This window comes from Ornithorhynchus anatinus, chromosome 12 (assembly GCF_004115215.2).
Source record: "Ornithorhynchus anatinus isolate Pmale09 chromosome 12, mOrnAna1.pri.v4, whole genome shotgun sequence".
NCBI classification, from domain to species: Eukaryota; Metazoa; Chordata; class Mammalia; order Monotremata; family Ornithorhynchidae; genus Ornithorhynchus; species Ornithorhynchus anatinus.
The window spans coordinates 40,422,449-40,443,297 of record NC_041739.1 but is presented as its reverse complement, the minus strand read 5'-3'; the positions used below and the strand labels follow the sequence as shown (position 1 = coordinate 40,443,297).

The 20,849-nt window shown below is 44.7% G+C and overlaps 1 protein-coding gene across 2 annotated transcripts in view; it reads left to right on the top strand.

Moving 5' to 3' along the window:
- The window catches only part of ARHGEF38 (Rho guanine nucleotide exchange factor 38), a 119,474-nt gene that overhangs the window by 35,555 nt on the left and 63,070 nt on the right, over positions 1 to 20,849 (top strand). For both annotated transcript variants that reach the window (XM_029076343.2, XM_029076342.2), the window contains 2 exons: positions 464 to 654; positions 15,952 to 16,075. In XM_029076343.2, coding sequence (XP_028932176.1) covers positions 464 to 654; positions 15,952 to 16,075 — 315 coding nt within the window. The remainder of the gene's footprint in view (positions 1 to 463; positions 655 to 15,951; positions 16,076 to 20,849) is intronic.

Genomic DNA, 20,849 nt, shown 5'->3' with positions numbered 1-20,849 from the left:
GTGTACTATATTTTTGTGGTGTTCTCCAAGCAATTTTCTCAAATGCTAATGAGTGAAGCTCTTTAGCACTAAATATAAACACAATCCGGTGAGGTGATTCCTACTTGCAAATGAAAACATCCTCTCGGTTTTTAGTGGAGGGAATCAGAGGTGAGACCAGTCTGAAAAGACTCAGCCTGAAAGCTTGGCTTAACTGTATCTTTAACCCAAGGTTAACATACACCCAAACTCCATTCCACCTTCAAGTTTACTATTTTCATTCCCCCTCTGACCCCGCTCTCCTAGAACACGCCATTCTATGTCCAAACTGAAAAAGAGATGTCTTCCTTCCTCTGAACACCCCTCTAGCCTGTTTCATTTCCATGAATAATCGAAGATCTGAATAGTTAACAGATGAATGACAAAGATAAGAGGCAATGGAGCCCTCTACAGACTTATTATTGCTGCATATTTTATTTTCCAGAGAAGATGACACCTCAAAATGGACCCTCTGCCCCTGCAACTCTGACCCATGAAGAGCAGGAGCAGCAGATAAGGAAGATGATGGCAAAGAGGTCAAAAATCATCAAGGAGCTGATCCAGACAGAAAAGGACTACCTCAATGACTTGGAGCTCTGCATTAGGGAAGTGGTTCAGCCTCTGAGAAGCAAACAGGTAGAGAGTCTCATTTTATTACTGTGAGATTTTGTTTTCCCATATTCAAAATGGGAGACCAGTTAAGTGGGCGGTAAGACACCAAAACGCATCACAAACCCTCAACGGTTCGGGAGGACACCGGGATTAGAGATAATCTGTGAGAGTTCTTCTGCTACTTTTAAAAACTAGAATCACTCAGTCAATAGTTGTTGAGCGCTTACTGTGTGCAGAGCACTGTACAAAGCGCTTGGGAGAGTACAATTTAACAGAGTTGGTAAACACATTCCCTGCCCACAGTGATCTTACAATTGAAGGGAAAGACAGATGTTAATATAAATAAATGAATTATGAATATGTAGATAAGTGCTTTGGGGCCGAGCGGGAGGTGAATAAGGGGTGCAAGGGTGATAGAGAAGGGAGTGGGAGAAGAAGAAATGAGGGCTTAGTCGGAAAGGTCTCTTGAAACAGTTGTGCTTTTAATAGGGCTTTGAAAGTGGGGAGAGTGATCATCTGTCTGGCGTAAAGGGAGAGGGTGTTCCAGGACATGGGCGAGGGGTCAGTGGTGAGATAGATGAGATTGAGGTACAGTGAGTAGCTTGGCATTAGGGGGGTGAAATGTACAGTCTGTGTTGTAGTAGGAAATCAAGGCGGTAAGTTAGGAGGGGACAACATGACTGAGTGCATTAAAGTTGATGATAAGGAGTTTCTTTTTGATGCGGAGGTGGATGGGTTCTTGAGAAGTGGGGAAACATGGACGGAATAAGTTTATTGAAAAATGATTGGGTCTGCAGAGTGAAGTATGGACCAGAGTGAGGAGAGGCAGAGAGCAGGAAGGTCAGAAAGGAGGCTGATGCAGTAATCAAGATGGGTTAGGATAAATGTTTGGATTAATGTTAGCAATCTGGATGGAGAAGAAAGGGCAGATTTTATCAATGTGAAGGTTGAACTAACAGGATTTGATGATATATTGGATATGTGGGTTGAGTAAGACAGATGAATTGAGGACAATTCCAAGTTCACTGGCTTGTGAGATAGAAAGGATGGTGGTGGCGTCTACAAGGTTTGGACAGGAAAGATGAAGAGTTCTATTTTGAATATCTTGAGTTTGAGGTGATGTCTGGACATCCAAGTGGAGATGTCCTGAAGGCAAGAGGAAATGCGAGACTGCAGAGAAGGAGAGAGAGCAGGGCTGGAGATGTAGATTTGGGAATAATCCCAATAGAAATGGTAGTTGAAAACATGGGAGTGAATTAATTCTTCAAGGGAGTGGATGTAGATGGAGAATAGAAGGGGACCCACAACTGAACTCTAAGGGAACCCACAGTTAGAGGGTGGGAGGTAGAGGCAGAGTCCGTGAAAGAAACTGAGAATGAGTGACCAGAGAGATAGGAATAGAACCAGGAAAGAACAGTGTCAGTGAAGCTAAAATTGAATAAGTTTTCCAGAGGAAGGGGTGGGGAACAGTGTCAGAGGCAGCTGAGAGGAGGAGGAGGATGGAGGATTGGGCAAGAAGGAGGTTATTGACATCTGTTTTGGTGGCATGAACAAGGAGGAAGCCAAATTGGAGAGAGTCGAGGAGAGGAACTTGAGATAGTGGGTGTAGAAAACTCACTCAAGGAGTTTGGAGAGGAATGGTAGGAGGGAGATGGGGAGATAACAGCATGACGTAGTGGATAGAGCGTAGATCTGAAAGCTGGAGGTGACGGGTCCTAATTCTGGCTCCACCACTTGTCTGCTGTGTGACCTTGGGCAAGTCACTTCACTTCTCTGGGCCTGTTACCTGTAAAATGAGGATCGAGACTGTGAGTTCCACATGGGACAGGGACTGTGTCCAACCCAATTTGTTTGTATCAACCGCAGGACTTAGTACAGTGCCTGACACTTAATAACCGCTTAACAAAAACTATATTATTGCTATTGTTATAACTGGAGGGAGTCATGGGTTCCAAGAAAGGGTTTTTCTAGGATAGTAGATAACATAAGCATGTTTGAAAGCAATGGGGGGAAAAGCCACTGGAGAGTGAACAGTTGAAGATGACTGTCAAAGAGGGGAAAAGAAAGAGGGTGAGTGTTTTAAAAAGATGTGAAAGGGTAGGGTCAGAGGTGCAGGTTGTTGGGGGATGGATTTCGAGAGGAGGCTGGAGATCTAGTCTTGAGATTCTGCTGGGAAAGATGGGAAAGTCAAAGAAGAGGTAGGGGAAAGGAGGAACTGAAGATAAGCAGTGGAGATTTTGGGGACATCACATCTGATGGTTTCAGTTGGCTTAAAGTACATGGCCAGGTCACTAGGGGCAGAAAATGGGAGACCAATACTCACTGGGAAAACCTGAAATTCTGGTTTTCAAAAATATTTGCTCCTCTGAACTGCTGAAGTGGGCAGAAAAGGCAGTTTAATATTTTTACATAATAGATCAAAAATGCCGGCTTTGGTATTTCTAATTTTCTCTCGACTTTCATAAGAAAAGTTTTGGTAACACCATCTATGCAATACTTTACTCTGTGAAAATCCTTCATGCATTCAATACATTTAATGCTTTTTTCTTCCAAATCTATATTATTTGATATTAGACAGTTAAAATTCAAAACATCAAGCCCGTGGTGATTAGGTGGCAGAATGAAAATCCATCTGAATATAGGATGTGGGTTTGCTTTTCCCAGTACTTGACTCCCCCTAAAAACCTCTGCTTTTGATTTGAGGACAAAATTAACATTGCATTCGGCTCCCTTTGGGGAAGCAGTTTTGGAGCCGTGGCAAAGAGCAACTCATAGAGAAGAAGCAGGTTTGATGACCAGCCTAAAGGGAATAACCTTCCTGCTTGAACTGGTCATTGTAGTAGAAATAGTTGGAGTAGGAGGAGGAGTATTTATTGAGCACCCTCTTGGTGCAGTGCTCTGTAATAAGCACTTGGGAAGTCTTGTCTTATCCTGTCAAGTCGTCTCCCACCCGTGGCGACGCCATGGAAGCATCTCTCCCAGAAAGCCCCACCTCCATCTTCAATCGTTCCGGTAATGTACTCGTAGAGTTTTCTTGGTAAAAATACAGAAGTGGTTTACCACTGTCTTCTTCCATGCAGTAAACTTAAGTCTCTGCCCTCAACTCTCTCCCATGTGTGTTGCCCAGCACGGAGGAGTTTTGACTTGTAGCAGATTGCTTTCCACTCACTAGCCACTGGCCAAGCTAGGAATGGAATGGGTATAATTCTGCTTGACTCTCCCACGAGTCGAGCATGGTAGAGTACTGGAAACTCATTGGGTGTGACCCCGAGAGGGGATTTGGGAAGTACAAAACAACAAAGCGACACAATCCTTGCCCACCAGGAATTTATATTCTAATGGGAGTGGTGGGAGGCAGAGATAATATTACAACTAGAGAGGTCAAAAATGAATACATAAAGCAGGCATATATATATATTAGTGCTAAAGAGAGTGTAAATAAGGGCTACCGTTGGCTGAAGGGAGGAAATGGCTCAGAGTGCTGGGAAAATAATTGGGGAAATCTTATTGGAGGAGATGGGATTTTAGGAGGAATTTTAATATGGAGAAAAAGCTGAGTCCTGTTTGTGGGGAGGGAGGGTATTCCAAGATGAGGGAACCGTGTTAACAAAGGCTTGGAGGTGGGAGAGTCAAATGTGAGGTTCAGCTAGAAGGTTGGCCTGAGAGGAATAAAGACAAAAGAGTTGAGGAATAGGGGGAAAAGACAACAGATCGGTAAGGTGGAGCCAGATGCGGAGAACCTTGGACCTGATTGTGAGGAGTTTGATGTGAAGAGACTCAGGGAGCCTATGGAGGTTTTTAACAGAGATGCAGACTGAGCTAGGCTTTAGAAAGATAATCTGTTCAGCAGCAGGTCGTATAGACTGGAAAAGCTGGAGGCTGACAGACTGGTGAGAAAGTTAACACAATAGTCTAACCATGGCAAGGTCTTGTCTTATGCCGTCGAGTCGTCTCCGACCCGTAGAGACACCATGTCTCCCAGAACGCCCTGCTTTCCATCTGCAATCGTTCTGGTAGTGGATCCATAGAGTTTTCTAGGTAAAAATCCAAAAGTGGGTTAATGTTGCCTCCTTCCACGCAGTAAATCTGAGTCTCTGCCCTTGACTCTCTCCCGTGCCGCTGCTGCCCAGCAAAGGAGAGTTTTGACTCGTAGCAGATGGCCTTCCATTCGTTAGCCACTGGCCAAGCTAGGAATGAAACCGGCAGGCCTCTGCTCGACTCTCCCTCCCGTAGCCGAGACTGGTAGAGGCCTGGAAACTCTCCAGGTGTGGCCCTGAGAGGGAAATGGCAAGGTCAGAACTAAGATAAGCATGATAGAAATTTGGGTGGGGAGGAAGGAGCAGATGCTGAGTAGGAAAAATTGGCGGGATTTGGCAGGAGTTTGGAATGCTTGAGTTGGAGGAAAGCCAAGAGTCCCAGGTTGCAGGGTTCTGGGATGGAGAGGATGGTTTGAGTGGTTGACTGAAATAGAAAAATCAGAAGTGGGCTTGGCTCTAGGGCAAAGATAAGGAGTTGGGTTCTTGATGCGTTGAATATGAAGAGCCAGCAGGATATCCAAGTAGAGGTGTCCTGGAGGCATGAGGAAATGTGGGATTTAAAATCAGTAGATTTGGCCTAGTGGAAAGAGCACGGACCTGGGAGTCAGAGGTCATGGGTTCTAATCTCCGGTCTGTCACGTATCTGCTGTGTGTCCTTGGGCAAGTCACTTAACTTCTCTGTGCCTCAGTTATCTCATCTGTAAAATGAGTATCCAGATTGTGAGTCCCATGAGGGTCATGGATTATGTCCAAACTCGTTACTTTGTATCTACCCCCAGCTCATAGAACAGTGCTTGGTACATAGCTTAACAAATATGACAATTATTATTATTATTATTTGGGAGTCACCCGCATAGAAATGGTAGGGTGCTGGCCTGCATGTCCTTGGCCCCCATGCCACCGTGACTGAGGAACTCTCTGCCTGCCCCTGCCACATTCTGGGCACGCTGGGCTGGGGGTAAAAGCCACTGCTCTGCCTTCTCATCCCTCTTTGCTGCTTTGTTTTGGAGCCAAACAAAACCTCCAAAACTGGAAGACTCGCCTCCCTCCACGCTCCAGGTTCTCCTCATCCATGACCTTCTTGTTTCCCTCCCCACCACCCAGTGCTGGCTCTGGCTCTTTTCCAAACTAACAATAATAAAAATAATAATGGTATATGTTGAGAGCTTATTATGTGCCAAGCACTGTTCTAAGCACTGGGGTGGATGCAAGGTGATCAGGTTGTCCCACGTGGGGCTCATAGTCTTAGTCCCCATTCTACAGATGAGGTAACTGGGCAAGTCACTTAACTTCTCTGGGCCTCAAAGTCACACAGCTGACAAGTGGTGGAGCCAGGATTAGAACCCATGACCTCTGACTCCCACACCCATGCTCTTTCCACTAAGTCACGCTGCTTCTATCGGGGAGACGCCCATCCCCTCCTACTTTTCACCACCCGGGCAGGAATAAGAACAGTACTTGCAGCAGGGGCCTCTTAAGACCTCGGGACAGGTAATGGTTACGTAGTCATAGCTATGGATTCTGAAACATGAGGAGAAATTCTGCTCCTCTAGCCACAGCACCCTACTCACTTTTTTTATGGTATTTGCTAAGCACTTTAGCGTTTAGTACCGTACCTGGCACATAGTAAGCACTTATCAAATACTGTAATTATTATTATTATGTGCCAGGCACCGTACTAAACACTGAGGTAGATACAAATTAATCAGGTCGGGCACAGTCCCTGTCCCACATGGGGCTCATGGTTTTAATCCCCATTTTAAAGATCTTAACTGGGGCACAGAGAAGTTAAGTGACTTGCCCAAGATCACACAGCAAAGTGGCAGAGCCAGGATTAGAACCTAGGGCCATCGGACTCCCGGGCCTATGCTCTGACCACTGCTTACATTTATTTTGTCTACTGTGCATTTGTGTTTGTCCTTTATGTCATTTTAATGCTTTAATGTTTAGAAGCAGCAAGGACTGGTTTGCAAGAACACAGGCCTGGGAGTCGGTGGACCTTGGCTCTAATCCCAGCTCCACTACTGGTCTGCCGCGTGACCTTGAGCAAATCACGTCTCTTCTATGTGCCTCAGTTCTCTTATCTGCAAAATGGGGGTTAAGATTCTCTGTGTGGGACAGGGACCATGTCCCATCTGATTGTTTTGTTTCTACCCCAGTGTTCAGTACAGAGCCTAGGACATAGTAAGTGCTTTGCTTAACAAATGCAATTATTATTAATGTTTCATTGCTCTTAATGTGTCTGTCTTCAGGTCTCTTCTCCACCTTCCCCCCATCACCTTTCATTCATTCATTCAATAGTATTTATTGAGCGCTTACTATGTGCAGAGCACTGTACTAAGCGCTTGGGATGAACAAGTCGGCAACAGATAGAGACAGTCCCTGCCGTTTGACGGGCTTACAGTCTAATCGATGTGAGAGGGTGGGTGTGTTTGGGGAGGGCTGGCGGCTATAATTGTGAGTTTTTCAAAGGACGGGGTCCATGTCTAATTCCCACCTGCATATTTTTCCCAGTGCTTAGTACAGTGCTCTGCACACAGGAAGTGCTTAAATACTATTACTACCTAAAGCCAAGCGAGCAGATGAGCTTCCAGAGAGAGTAGAGCACGAGACACCCAAATCTACATCTCCTTCCCTGTTCTCTCTCCCTACCTCCAGGCTCGTATCCCTTTCTGCCTTCAGGATGTCTCCACCTGGATGTCCACCCACCATCTAAAACTCAACATGTCCAAGACTGAGCTCCTCATCTTCCTTCCCAAACCTTGTCCTCTCCCTGACTTTCCCGTTGACTGGGGACAACACTACCGTCCTTCCCGTCTCACCGGCCTGCGACCTCGGTGTCATCCTTGACTCCGCTCTCTCATTCACCCCACACACCCAGTCCGTCACCAACACCTGCCGTCCTCCCCTTCAAAACATCGCCAAGATCCACCCTTCCCTCTCCATCCAAACTGCTATCAAGTATTCATTCAGTCGTATTTATACGATATGATAGAGAACTTCTCTATCCTTCCTTGATTTCTCTATCAGCCTCCTCACTGACCTCCTGTCTCTTCTCTCTCCCCACTTCAGTGGATATTTCACTCTGCTTCCCAGTTCGTTGTTCTACCAAAATGTTCAGTCCGTGTTTCCGCACTCCTCAAGAACCTCCAGTGGTTGCCTATCCACCTCCACATCAAACAGAAACTCCTTACCATTAGCTTTAAAGCACTCGATCACCTTGCTCCCTCCTATCTTACCTGGCTGATTTCCTATTACATCCCAGGATCCTTATTCATTTATTCATTCATTCAATCGTATTTATTGAGCACTTACTGTGTGCAGAGCACTGTACTAAGCGCTTAGAATGTACAATTTGGCAACAGTAGAGACAATCCCTGCCCAGTAATGGGCTCACAGTCTAAACAGGGGAGACGGACAGCAGAACAAAACAAGTAGTCGGGCATAAATATCATCAAGATAAATAGAAGCATAGATATATACACATCATTAACAAAATAGAGTAATAAGTAATAGAGAAGCAGCATGGCTCAGCACGGGCTTGGGAGTCAGAGATCATGGGTTTGAATCCCGGCTCCGCCACTTGTCAGCTCCGTGACTGTGGGCAAGTCACTTAACTTCTCTGGACCTCAGTTACCTCATCTGTAAAATGGGGATTAAGACTGTGAGCCTCACAAGGGGCAACCTGATTACCCTGTATCTACCCCAGCGCTTAGAACAGTGCTTTGCACATAGTAAGTGCTTAACAAATACCAACATTATTATTATTAATATATACAAGTATACACAATGCTGGGAGGGGAACGGAAGAGCAGAGGGTGGGAGAAGAGGGAATGGGGAGGGGAGGAGGAGCAGAGGGAAAAGGAGGTCTCAGTCTGGGAGACCTCCTGGAGGAGGTGAACTCTCAGTAGGGCTTTGAAGAGGGGAAGAGGGCTAGTTTGGTAGATGTGAGGAGGGAAGGCATTCCAGGACAGCAGTAGGAAGTGGGCCAGGGGTCGACGGCGGGACAGGTGCGAACGAGGAACCGTGAGGACGTGAGCATCAGAGGAGTGGAGCGTACGGGGTGGGCAGTAGAAGGAGAGAAGGGAGGTGAGGTAAGAGAGGGCAAGGGGATGGAGAGCTTTGAAGCCAAGATTGAGGAGCTTTTGTTTCTTGCGAAGGTTGATAAGCCTCTAACACCAACAAACTCACTATACCTCTATCTCACCTATTGCACGGCTGACCTCTCGCCCATGACCTGCTTCTGTCCTGCAATTCCCTCCCCCTTAATGTCTGACAAGCCATCACTCTCTTCACCTTCAGAGCCTTACTAAAATCACATCTCCTCCGAGAGGCCTTCCCCACCTTAGCAGTCATTTCCCCTACTCCCTCTCCATCTACCCTGCCCTTGTACTTAGATTTGCACCCTCTATTCACCGCACCCTTGGTCACAGACCATTCGTGTGTATAATTCATTTTAATGTCTGTCTCTCCCTATAGAATGTAAGCTCCCTGTGGACAGGGAACATGTCTACCATTTCTGTTATATTGTAGTCTCCCAAGTGCTTAGGTCAGCACTTTGCCCCCAGTAAGCGCTCAGTAAATACCATTGATTGATGGTTGAACTTGTGAATGGGAAGGCACAGGTCGGCAAAAGAAGAAAAGTGACTTGTTCACCAGAGAAATGTCTTCCTCCTGAGGAAAATAAAAACAATTCACATTAATCTGCTAATGAGTTGTCATGAATAATGGCTTTAAGAAATGAATTGTGAGCCCAGTTTGATACAGTGACTACGTACAATCTGATTAACTTGTCTCTACTCCGGTGATTAGAACAGCGCTTGACACACAATAAGCATTTAATAAATACCACAAAAAAACCCACCTAAATATCTTGTATTCTTGATATAGTAAATCCATTGCCTTTTGCATTACGGCATTGAACGCTGCCTGATGATTGAAAATACCGCTTGCCTTCTTGGTATATTTCGTCTGGAGACCTTCAGTATATTGAACCGTAAATTGAGCAAGGATGGTAGTTTGTAGGAAGAATATCTTCCGCAAAACTTTATAAAAATTTGATGAGCCAAGAGTAATCGATAAGACTCCTGAAACAGAGGGCTTCATTCAACCATTGATCATAGGGGACACTGTCATTTTGACCACAAGCCAGAGGGAGGTTGCTAGACCAGAAGGTAATAATGTTGGTATTTGTTAAGCGCTTACTATGTGCAGAGCACTGTTCTAAGCGCTGGGGTAAACACAGGGGAATCAGGTTGTCCCACGTGGGGCTCACTGTCTTAATCCCCATTTTACAGATGAGGGAACTGAGGCACAGAGAAGTTAAGTGACTTGCCCACAGTCACACAGCTGACAAGTGGCAGAGCCGGGATTCGAACTCATGAGCCCTGACTCCAAAGCCCGTGCTCTTTCCACTGCGCCACGAAGGTAGCAAATCATTCCATTGCAAGAGGTTTTGCCCCTAGAAAAAAGGGTGGAAGCAAAAAGGTTTCAAAGAATTTCTCCTCAAAATCCAAAAATATTGTAAGGAAAAAGAGGTTCTAGGAGATGGGGGAGAAGTCAGTCTTGAAATGGTAAGTATGAGAAAACAGTGAACTGACCTCTTTCACAAGGCCTGACAGTAAGTCATTGTTCTTAACTTATTTTTCAATTTTACCCAGGAGAGATGCCGTTGCTTTGGCATCCTGTAAGATGCATGGTTTGCAGTCATACTAAATTCAAATTTAGTTGAGTATAAAAGTGATACATCAATACTCTGGTGGGTGAAAGCTCTTTTTATGGGAAGGAAATCTCTTAGCTCACTCAGTAAGCCCAAGATCAAGAAAGATGAGGGATTTTTTATCTTTGTATTATTCTTTCATGATGGAAACTTTTTCCCTTGTTGATACATTTACAAGTATACCATGAGCTCCCTTCTGTGGGCAGTTTTCACCCCTTCGAATGTATATAATCTATAGCGCAGATCAAAACCGGTGGGGTCCAGTGAGGAGGAAAATGAGTGATTCACAGTTCATCTCTGTATTGGGAACGCCTGGAACTTTGAAAGACGAAGTTTGGATCTATCGGGCTATCTAGGACAATACATCCACTCAATCAATGCAAATCAATTTTAGATTAATCCCCTCACTTCTCGAGATGCACTGGATTACATACTTAATCTCTTCTTTTATGAAGGTGATCCTGTAACCACTGGATTGGCCGAATTGATCCATCGGTTGTCTCGTTCTCAGCCAATATTTGGTAGATGGAGTTCCAGAATAGTCAAGTGGATTCTAAATAAAGCCATTTGAATCAATCAATAGGTCAAAGGTACTTTTCAAGCAGTTATCGCAGACAGAGCACTACCAGATGCTTGAGAGAGTGCAGTGTAATAGATAGTCACAATCCCTACCTTCAAGGAATGAGCAGATGGCCAGGCTGGAAGCCAGTAGACATATCAGGACAAAAAGAAACCAGCTCTGGGGAAGAATAAATTCCTAAGAATTGAAATTGTCATTCTCTGCATTATAACTGTGCTTCTCCAAAGGATTAATAATAATGATTGGTATTTGCTAAGCGCTTACTATCTGACAAGTACTGTTCTAAGCCTTGGGGGAGACATAAGGTTATCAGGTTGTCCCAGGTGGGATTCACAGTCTTAATCCCCATTTTACAGAGAAGTTAAGTGATTTGCCCAAAGTCACAGAACTGACAAGTGGCGGAGCCGCGATTAGAACCCACAACCTCTGACTCTTTCCACTAAGCCACGTTGCTTCTCTACTCTTTGCTGTCAGACTTAACATTTTAAAATGGTATTTTGTTAAGTGTAACTATGTGCCAGGCACTGTATTAAGCACTGGAGTAGATACAAGTCAATCAGGTTGGACATAGTCCTTATCCCACATGGGGCTCACATTTTATAGATGAAGTAACTGAGGTGCAGAGAAGTTAAGTGAGTTGTCCACACAGCAGATGAGTGGTAGAGCCAGAATTAGAACTCAGGTCCTCCTAACTTCCAGGCCCATGCTCTATCCACTAGGTTCCCGTGTTCTATCCATTAGGCCACGATGCTTTTCAACATTACTATGGGAAGTAGGAGGTCGATGGAGATTTTCTCTACTACTGTACAAGAGTGAGTTAAATGATCATTAAGGATCATTCTCAAGATCACTCCATCATTTGACTCCAACATACTGTGCATCTCAAGGAGTTCTGTGGTTAATAAATGCCCCAGTGGTATTTACCCAGAGGTGAGATTAATCAATTTACAGTTTCTATCCCAAGGCCTCAGGATGAGCAGGAGTGGATTAATTGTCTACACACAGAATTAGCTCTCTAAAATGTCTTTGGTGATACCTTGGGCAACCCATCTTGTAGAGGAGTCTTTTCCCCAGCTCAATTAAAAATAATAATTGTGGTATTTGTTAAGCACTTACTAGGTACGAGACACTGTTCTAAATGCTGGGGTGGATATAAGCAAATCGGGTTGGACACAGTGTCTGTCCCACAGAGGACTCCCAGTTTCAATCCCCATTTTACAGATGAGGTAATTGAGGCACAGTGAAATAAAGTGACTTGCCCAGGGTCACACAGATTAACCCACAAGCCACAGTGGTAGTTTGAGTCTAAACCAAATTTTTTAAATGATCCGTCTCCTCATCTTACCTGCCATTCAGTGCCCCAGAGAGCTCCTTCCAGCCCAAGATCCTCTGATACTCAAAGGGCTTTTCAACCATCTCAGAACATGCCGTGACTCAATTTGGCTGGCTGGGTCCTTCCTGTTGATCCTAGGACTGAGGCTGAACCCATTAAGAGATCAAAGTGGATCACAATCCCCTGTCCATGATAATGGTTTCTGACCTGGAAGATGGAAGGAGGAATTAGTCCACGAGGACAATTAGCTGGTAATTTGGTCATTTAGCAGGAAGATTGGCTTGAAAGGGCTGAGGTACCTCTGGGACACCCATTCGACTTACCATCTGACTTAATTAGGCAGTTTAGAGCAAGTTTCCCAGCAGGAATTTTGCACATACAAATGAATGGAATCCTCATGAAATAACCATTAGTTTAGTCTGAACTGCCTGAAGGTAATTTGGAAGTCGGTCTTCTGGGAAAGCCATATTAATTGGCTAACTGCTGAAGTCTTGATGGTTGCCAAACTTTTTCTGCCAAGAACCTCAGTGAAGGTTTAAGCTTCAATTTCCCCTCAGATGCTGCTTCTTTAATTTCCCAACAATTCTCGATTTTCATTATCATCCTCCTAGAAGTCCCTATAAACGCAACTCTAAGTCCAATCAGCCTTCCTTTCCCAGCCTCGAGTATCAGACCCAATATTAACTTTTAGTCTTGAGGACTCCCACCCCATCAAGACCCCTTAAAGACACCCTCTTTGGGGAAGCATTAGTGAGGCCACAGTGAAGTCAAAGGAGTCTTTAGAGCTAAATAGTCCTATATTCTTTCGTTTTCATTAAGACGACAACCCAAAGTAACAGTTCCACCAGTAGTAATAATAAAATTGCTTTTGATGATGATGATCGCCTAAAACAAGACCGTTTTGGTCCTTCAAGGGAGACATTTTGATCTCACTCCCTCTAATGCTCTGCCTGGCCACTGAAAATCGATAGGATGTCTTCAAATCATCTGCTTGGCGTGTACCTATGACCTGGAAGCAGCATGGCTCAGCGGAAAGAGCCCGGGCTTGGAAGTCAGAGGTCATGAGTTTGAATCCCGGCTCTGCCACTTGTCAGCTGTGTGACTTTGGGCAAGTCACTTAACTTCTCTGTGCCTCAGTCACCTCATTTGTAAAATGGAGATTAACTGTGAGCCTCACGTGAGACAACCCGATTACCCTGTATCTACCCCAGCGCTTAGAACAGTACTCTGCACATAGTAAGCGCTTAACAAATACCAACATTATTATTACCTTGCCAGGCACTGAATTCTACTCCCATCTCCACCTGTGAAAAGCAACATTATTGTCCATGACAGTTAAATCTAACTCACCAGTTAGGTCACTCTTTCTTCCCTCTTAAATCCCCTCTCGGTTAAGGGATTGCCATTTCAAGGAGAAGCTGCTTCCTCAAAAACATAGTTGAGAGACTGGAGCTTTGTAATGTTTTGACTTGGATCAATCTGAATCGGAAGTAAGAGCCCACAGAGTAGCTCTGTGCTTAGATGCCTGCAGAGATTTCAACTCTAGTACCTTTATTCACTTTGGGGAGGAAGGCGAACCGTGTTTTAGAGTTTGGGGTCAATAGAGAGGATGGCAGAACAGAGAAGCAGCATGGCCTAGAAGAAAGAGCATGGGCCTGGGAGTCAGAGGACCTGTGTTTTAATCCTGGCTCCACCACTCCACCACCCTGTCTGCTGGGTGACCTTGGGCAAGCCACCTAGCTTCTCTGTGCTTCAGGTACCTCATCTGTAAAATGGAAATTCAGTCCTACTCCCTCCTACTTAGACTGTGATCCCCATTTGGAACAGGGGCTGTGTCCAACCTGGTTAACTTGTATTCATTCATTCGTATTTATTGAGCGCTTACTGTGTGCAGAGCAGTGTACTAGCCCAATGCTTAGAACGTAATGAGGACTTAACAAGTACCATAATTATCATTACATATTACTTTACTAAAAATGGCTGAATCAAATCTAATATATAATATCTCTTCCCGCAGGGTTATCTCCTTCCGCATGAGAAAAGTTAAAAAGGATTGGCCTAGAACGTGTTGACTGGAATACGGGTTTTATTAAGCTCTTAAAAGCTTGCCGTCTAGGAGAGCTCATATGAATTTGACCCCTCCTTTCCCCCTGGTTTCCCAGAAAATGCAATTTCACTGCACTTGCCATCATTTGTCCCATTTGCAAAACATTTCCCCTTTTATATTATTCAATCATATTTTTTCAGGGCCTACTAAGCTAAGAAACAGTTTTCTACCCCTGCTAAATGAATGCCTCAGATACCAACTCGTCATCCCCAGTACAATATTCTGTTTACCACAGTAGTAATCTTGATTGCAATAAATCCATCATAGTACCTACTGATCAATGAGTACCTACTAAATGCAAAGCACTGTGCTAGCACTATTCAGAAGTGTCAGAAAACACATTTCCTGCCTTCAAGGAGTTTACAATCTACTATGGAAGATGGATGTAAAATAAATTACAGGTAGGATGAAGAAAAGAATGCAAAAATGGATAGGTGGATGAGTAAAGCCGTTTATAATAGAGCATGTAAATCTGTAAGCACAGTACGTTATAGTGATTGTTTCTAAATACACATACTTTTTCTGTTTTTTCTGTTGCCCAAAACTTTGGGCACCAGGTTTAATATTTGTGTTATGTTTATGTGTAACAGACAGCTAACACCAAGGTTATGCAAAACAAAATGTTCTCCAAGGACTGTTTCTTTTTTCAGATCTTCTTCCATATATACTGCCTTCTTAAAACCTGAGAAAAAAAGTCACTACACTAATTTGTGATGACAGTAGGCCTGAGTCAGCTCAGAAAGAACATCTCTGGTTCAAGGACCGCTTTGCAAAATAGCTCCTCATCCAGAGCAAGCTAATGATTTGGGCCAGGTGTGAACAGTAAAGAGCATGGGTTTCATTTAGATTACTAGTTATTTTTCTCTGGGTGAACAGCAAGTTAGTAAAGCAATGCTCTGGTCTGGCCTATTTTTTATTCTTATTCGCTGGTTTTGTTTTTAAGGTGGAGGAGGGAAGGGGATTCTGAGAGGTGGACTAGAAAGATGCAGATGAAAGTTTCTTTAGCTAGCAGACACATTTCATTTCTCTCCCATGGGCTTAGTACAGTGCTCTGCACAGTAAAAAGGTCAGTAAATACAGTTGACTGATATCTTACTAAAATAGATATCCCTGATTATCAGCCAGCCCTGGACTCATTTCCAGCACCAAAACTTCAGCCACCAAAACATGTGTAGAATTCCCAATCCCTTGTCATCCTGGATTCTGCAGGTCTGAATTGGTTCAAGCATTGGCTTGCTCTAGGCATATTCGTTCTTTCAGTCGTACTTAATGAGCACTTACGGTCTGCAGAGCACTGTTCTAAGTGCTTGGGAGAGGACAACGAATCCCAAATTAAGTCAAAGACAGGTAGCAAAGACACCGGCCCGATTGTGTTAATTGAGATACTATACGTGTCCCCTCGAAATCGCCAGTGAGAACGTTTCCGGAAGCGACTGCTGAAGAGGTGCAAGGAAGGCGTGTAAAATGCTCCTGGCATTTAATGAGAAAACACGTGCCAGTGCCTCTCCTCCCATCAGCTGGTGCTGAGTGTTTGTGTTTTGTCAGATTGATAGGTTTGACGTGGATGGCTTGTTTAGCAACATTGAATCGGTGCGTCAGGTATCAGCCAAGCTGCTGTCAATGTTGGAAAACGCTACGACAGACGTGGAACCAGCCATGCAAGTAATAGGTATGTTTGTTCTCTTCTGGAGTGCTACAGAGCGGCAGGAAATAATATTTTAATAGCCTCCCTTTGCTTTGGCTTTAAATTCCTTACTAACTTCCCAGCAATTACCCGGGAGATGTAGAAATGCGGAACCTGTCTCTAGTCTCCCTGTAATTACACGGAATCTATCTATATTCATTTCAAAGCACTCCTGCTTCCATTTTCGATGATTTTTCAGCAGTACTGACTGTTCCATTTTCTTTTCTAATTTGCTGTTTTCTGGTCCATTCCTTGCCAGGGCTCTCCCGTTTTTTGCCCCACTGGGTCTTTTTTTCAATATTTAAACTGACATTTAGGCTCTGAGCCCCATGTGGGACAGGGACCATGTCCAACCTGATTTACTAGTGTCCACCCTAGCACTTAGAACAGTGCCTGGCACATAGTAAGCACTTAAGCACATAGTAAGCACTTAACAAATACCACAATTATCAACTGCAGAGACCTTCTCCTGGAATGGGAACTTCGCTTTGGTGGGCTTTATTGATTTTAGTTCTAACCTCAGCAGATCTTGAGTCATTATGAAAATGTCACTGTTTTCTCTCCCTAGGGTGACCATTTGTCCCGATCTGGTTAGAGGGAAGTCCTAATTTGGAGGGATTTCCCAGCTGCCCCATTCGGGGGTGGAAATCTTAACACAATCTGGAGAGGAAGCAGGGATCAGAGTGGAGGAGAGTGTCGGGAGAGCCATTCTTAATCGGCCTTTCACTCTGAATCCTGCTCTGTAGGTAAAGATGAGGGATCTTTACCTGCTGCCTCAGCTCATTTGGGGGGTACCTAAGCACTGCATATGTTGAACTTTCTGCCTCAATCAGTCAGTGATATTTATTGAGCACTTGCTGTGTGCTGAGCACTCTACTAAGCTCTTGGGAGAGTACAATGCAAAAGAGATATTCCCTTCCCATAACGAGCTTCCAGTCTCCAGCTTCTAGTCGCCATATGAGCAGAGACGATTTGGGGGGGGTCCGATTTAAGTAACCTACTCTGGCAAATAGATTCAGAAGTTTTTCAGATCCATAAAGTTTCCCACCAATCTGTTCCAGGGCAATCTGCTCCTGCCGCCTGCTGGAGGTGTTCAGAGATGGGAGGAGCAAGGATGCTCAGCTCCAAAAAATGTTGTCCTTGGTCATGGCCCTAAAGTAGTCTAAGCCAAGTAGTAGCATTTATTAAGCTGTTATGGCATACAGAGAACTGTACCAAGTGCTGTGAAAGAAAGCACAAGTGGGAATTAGACAGAGTCTGTCACTCAAGGAGCTCAAATTCTATTAAAAAAACCTGGGGGAAAGAACAGGAGACAGACACACCAGGAACAGTGAAACTATAAAAACGTTAAGAGATCGTATGGGGCAAGAACAATGATACCTTTCACAAAATAACTGTGTCCAGCCTGATTATCTTGAATCTACCTCAGTGCTTAGAACAGTGCTTGGCACATAGTAAGTGCTTAAGGAATACCACAATTATTATTATTTATTAAGGAGTTTGTAGAGGAATGGCGGGTAGGAGATAGGATGATAACTGGAGGGAGCTGTGGAATCAAGGGGAGATGTTTAAGGATAGGGAATAATGGGCATGTTTTAAAGTGGTAGAAAAGGGAAACGAGCAGTTGATGGTGAGGAAGGGAGAGGGCAAATCTTTTAATAAAATGGGAAGGGTTAGGCGTTCAGGTGGAAGGGGTAGACTTTCAAAGGAGTCAGTTTGGTCTAGAGGAAAGATCACGGGTCTGGGAGTCAGAGGACCGGGGTTCTAACCTCATCTCTGACACTTACCTGCTGTGTGACTTCAGGCAAGTTACTTAGCTGCTCTATGCCTCCATTTCCTCAGCTGTAAAATGGGGATTCAATACCTGTTAACTCTCCTTCTTAGACTACGAGTCTGACCCGTTGTCTTCGGTCAATCTCAGCACTTAGTAGAGTGCTTGGCAGGTAGCATATGCTTAGTAAATACCATCTTAAAAACAGGCAGGAGAGCTCTTTTTGAGATTCTGCTGGGCAGGATGGGAGCATTAAAAAGGTGGCAAGAGGAGTTTGAAACAGGGGAAAGTTTAGGGGGAACGAATGTGATGGTTTCAATTTTATCGCTGAAATAAATTTCCAGGTCATTAGGGGCAAGAGATGGGGGAGGTGGGAGGAGAGGGGATTTGAAGAGGGAGTTAAGGATGTGAAACAACTGGTGTGGACAGTGGATATGGGGGTCAATGAGGATGGAGAAATATTGTTGCCAGATGGAGGAGAGGGCAGAATTAAACAGGGGAAGATGAGATTGAGATGGACAAGGTTTAGCGGTGACTGGATTTCTGTCTGCAACTCATGGACAGGAGCAGAGGAAGCACAAAGGTGGAAGGGATCCAGGGTTGGAGGTTAATGGTATGACAACAGCAGAGGGACAGGGAAATGAGAGAGTTGAATTCAGTGCAGTGGTTAGAACTCCCCCTCCGCCCCTTCCCGCTTTCTTCTCCCTCCTCTCTCATTTCTTCTCATTCCCCCCTTCTGCTTTTCCCCCTCCCCATCTCCCTTTTCCCCCATTTTTTATGATATCTTTAAAGTGTATACTTTGTGAGAGGCACTCTGTTAGCACTGGAGATAAATACAATCCTATCAGGTTGGACACAGTCCCCATCCTACATGGGGCTCACAGTCTTAATCCCCATCTTACAGTTGTGGTAGCTGAGACCTAGAGAAGTTAAGTCTCTTACTTAAGGTCACACAGCAGACAAGTAGTGGAGCTGGGATTAAAACCCAAGTCCTTCTGACTCCTAGGCAAGAGTTCTATCCACTAGGCCTTGCTGCTTCTCTTTTTCCTCCTTTCCTCCTCCCTTCTTTCTCTTCTCCCTCTTTCCCTCCTTCCTCTTCATCCTCCTCCTTCTTATTTTATTTTATTTTCCCTTTTCCTAATCATCCTCTTACTTCATTTCTCCTTTCCATCGTCATCATTTTTCTCATTTTCCCTCCGCCTGACACCTGCCTTCTGGGCATTTTGCCTATCGTAGAAGGAAGGGTAAGTTGGTGAAATCTAAATCAGGTGAGCTTGAAATCAATTAATAGCCTTGACAAAAGATTTGGTGTGAGGGAAGAGTGAAACTGCAGCATATGCTGAAAGAAGATTTTAGATTTTTTATGGATGAGTAAGAAATCCTCAATTTTTAAAAAATCTCTAGTCTGCTGTGGTACAACCCTGAAATCTTTCAAGCATAAAAGCATGCAAGCAAGAGAAATTAGAACTGAAGTCCACCAAATGAGAAAAGCAGCACGGACGAGTGGGAAACTTCCAATCTGACTTCCGTCCCCTTCACTCCACGGAAACTGCCCTCTCAAAGATCACCAGTGAACTCCTTGACAAATCCAGTGACCTCTACTCCATCCTAATCCTCCTCTACTTCTCAGCTGCCTTAGACACTGTCGATCACCCCCTTCTCCTGGAAATATCCAACCTCGGCTTCACTGCCACTGTCCTCTCCTGGTTCTCCTCCTATCTCTGCCTGTTTATTCTCAGTCTCTTTTGCGGGCTCCTCTGCTGCCTCCTACACCCTAACTGTGAGGGTCCCTCAAGGTACAGTTCTGGGTCCCCTTCTATTCTCCATCTACACTCCTTTGGAGAACTCACTCGCTCTCGTGGCTTCAACTAGTACCTCTATGCAGATGATACCCAAATGCTACATCTCCAGCTTGATCTCTCTTCTTCTCTGGAGTTACACATTTCTTTCTTCCTTCAAGACATCTCTACTTGGATGCCTTCCCGTCACCTAACCTGTCCAAAACAGAATTCCTTATCTTCCCTCCCAAACCCTGACCTCCCCCATCTTTCCCATCACTGTAGATGACACCACCAACCTTCCCGTTTCAAAAGCCCATATCCTTGGCTGCATCCTTGATCCCTTTCTCTCATTCAACTCACATAATCAGTCCATCACTAAATCCTGCTGTTTCTACCTTCACGACATCGCTAAAATCCACCCTTTCCTCTCCATCCAAACTCTTACCCCATTAATCCAATCGCTTATCCTATCCCGTCTCGATTACTGTTTAGGTCTCCTTGCTGACCTCCCGGACTTCTGTCTCTCCTCACTCCGGTCCATACTGCGCTCTGCTGCCCAGATCATTTTTCTACAGAAACATTCAGGACATGTTTCCCCACTCATCCATCCATCCATCCACCTCTGCATCGAACAAAAATTCCTCATCATTGGACTTAAAGTATTCAATCACCTTGCCCCCTCCTACCTCCCCTCGCTTCTCTCCTACTACAACCCAGCCGGCACACTTTGTTTCTCTAATGCCAACCTTCTCGCTGTGCCTCAACCTCATCTATCTCACAGCCGACCCCTCGCCCATGCCCTGCCTCTGGCCTGGGATGCCGTCCCTCCTCAAATCCAACGATTACTCTCGCCCGATTCAAAAGCTTCAAAGCCTCCTCCAAAGGGCCTTCCCTGAGAAGCTCTTCTTTCCTCTTCTGCCACTCCCTTCTGTGTCACTCTGACTTGCTCCCTTTATTCATCCCTCCTCCCAGCCCCACTGCACTTATCACAACAAATACTATCATCATTATTATTATTAAGCACTTACTATATGTCAAACACTGTTCTATGTACTGGGGTAGAAACAAGGTAATCAGGTTGTCCCACGTGGGGCTCATAGTCTTAATCCCCATTTTACAGATGAGGAAACTGAGGCCCAGGGACGTTAAGTGACTTGCCCAAAGTCACAAAGCTGACAAGTGGCAGAGCCAGGATTAGAACCCATGA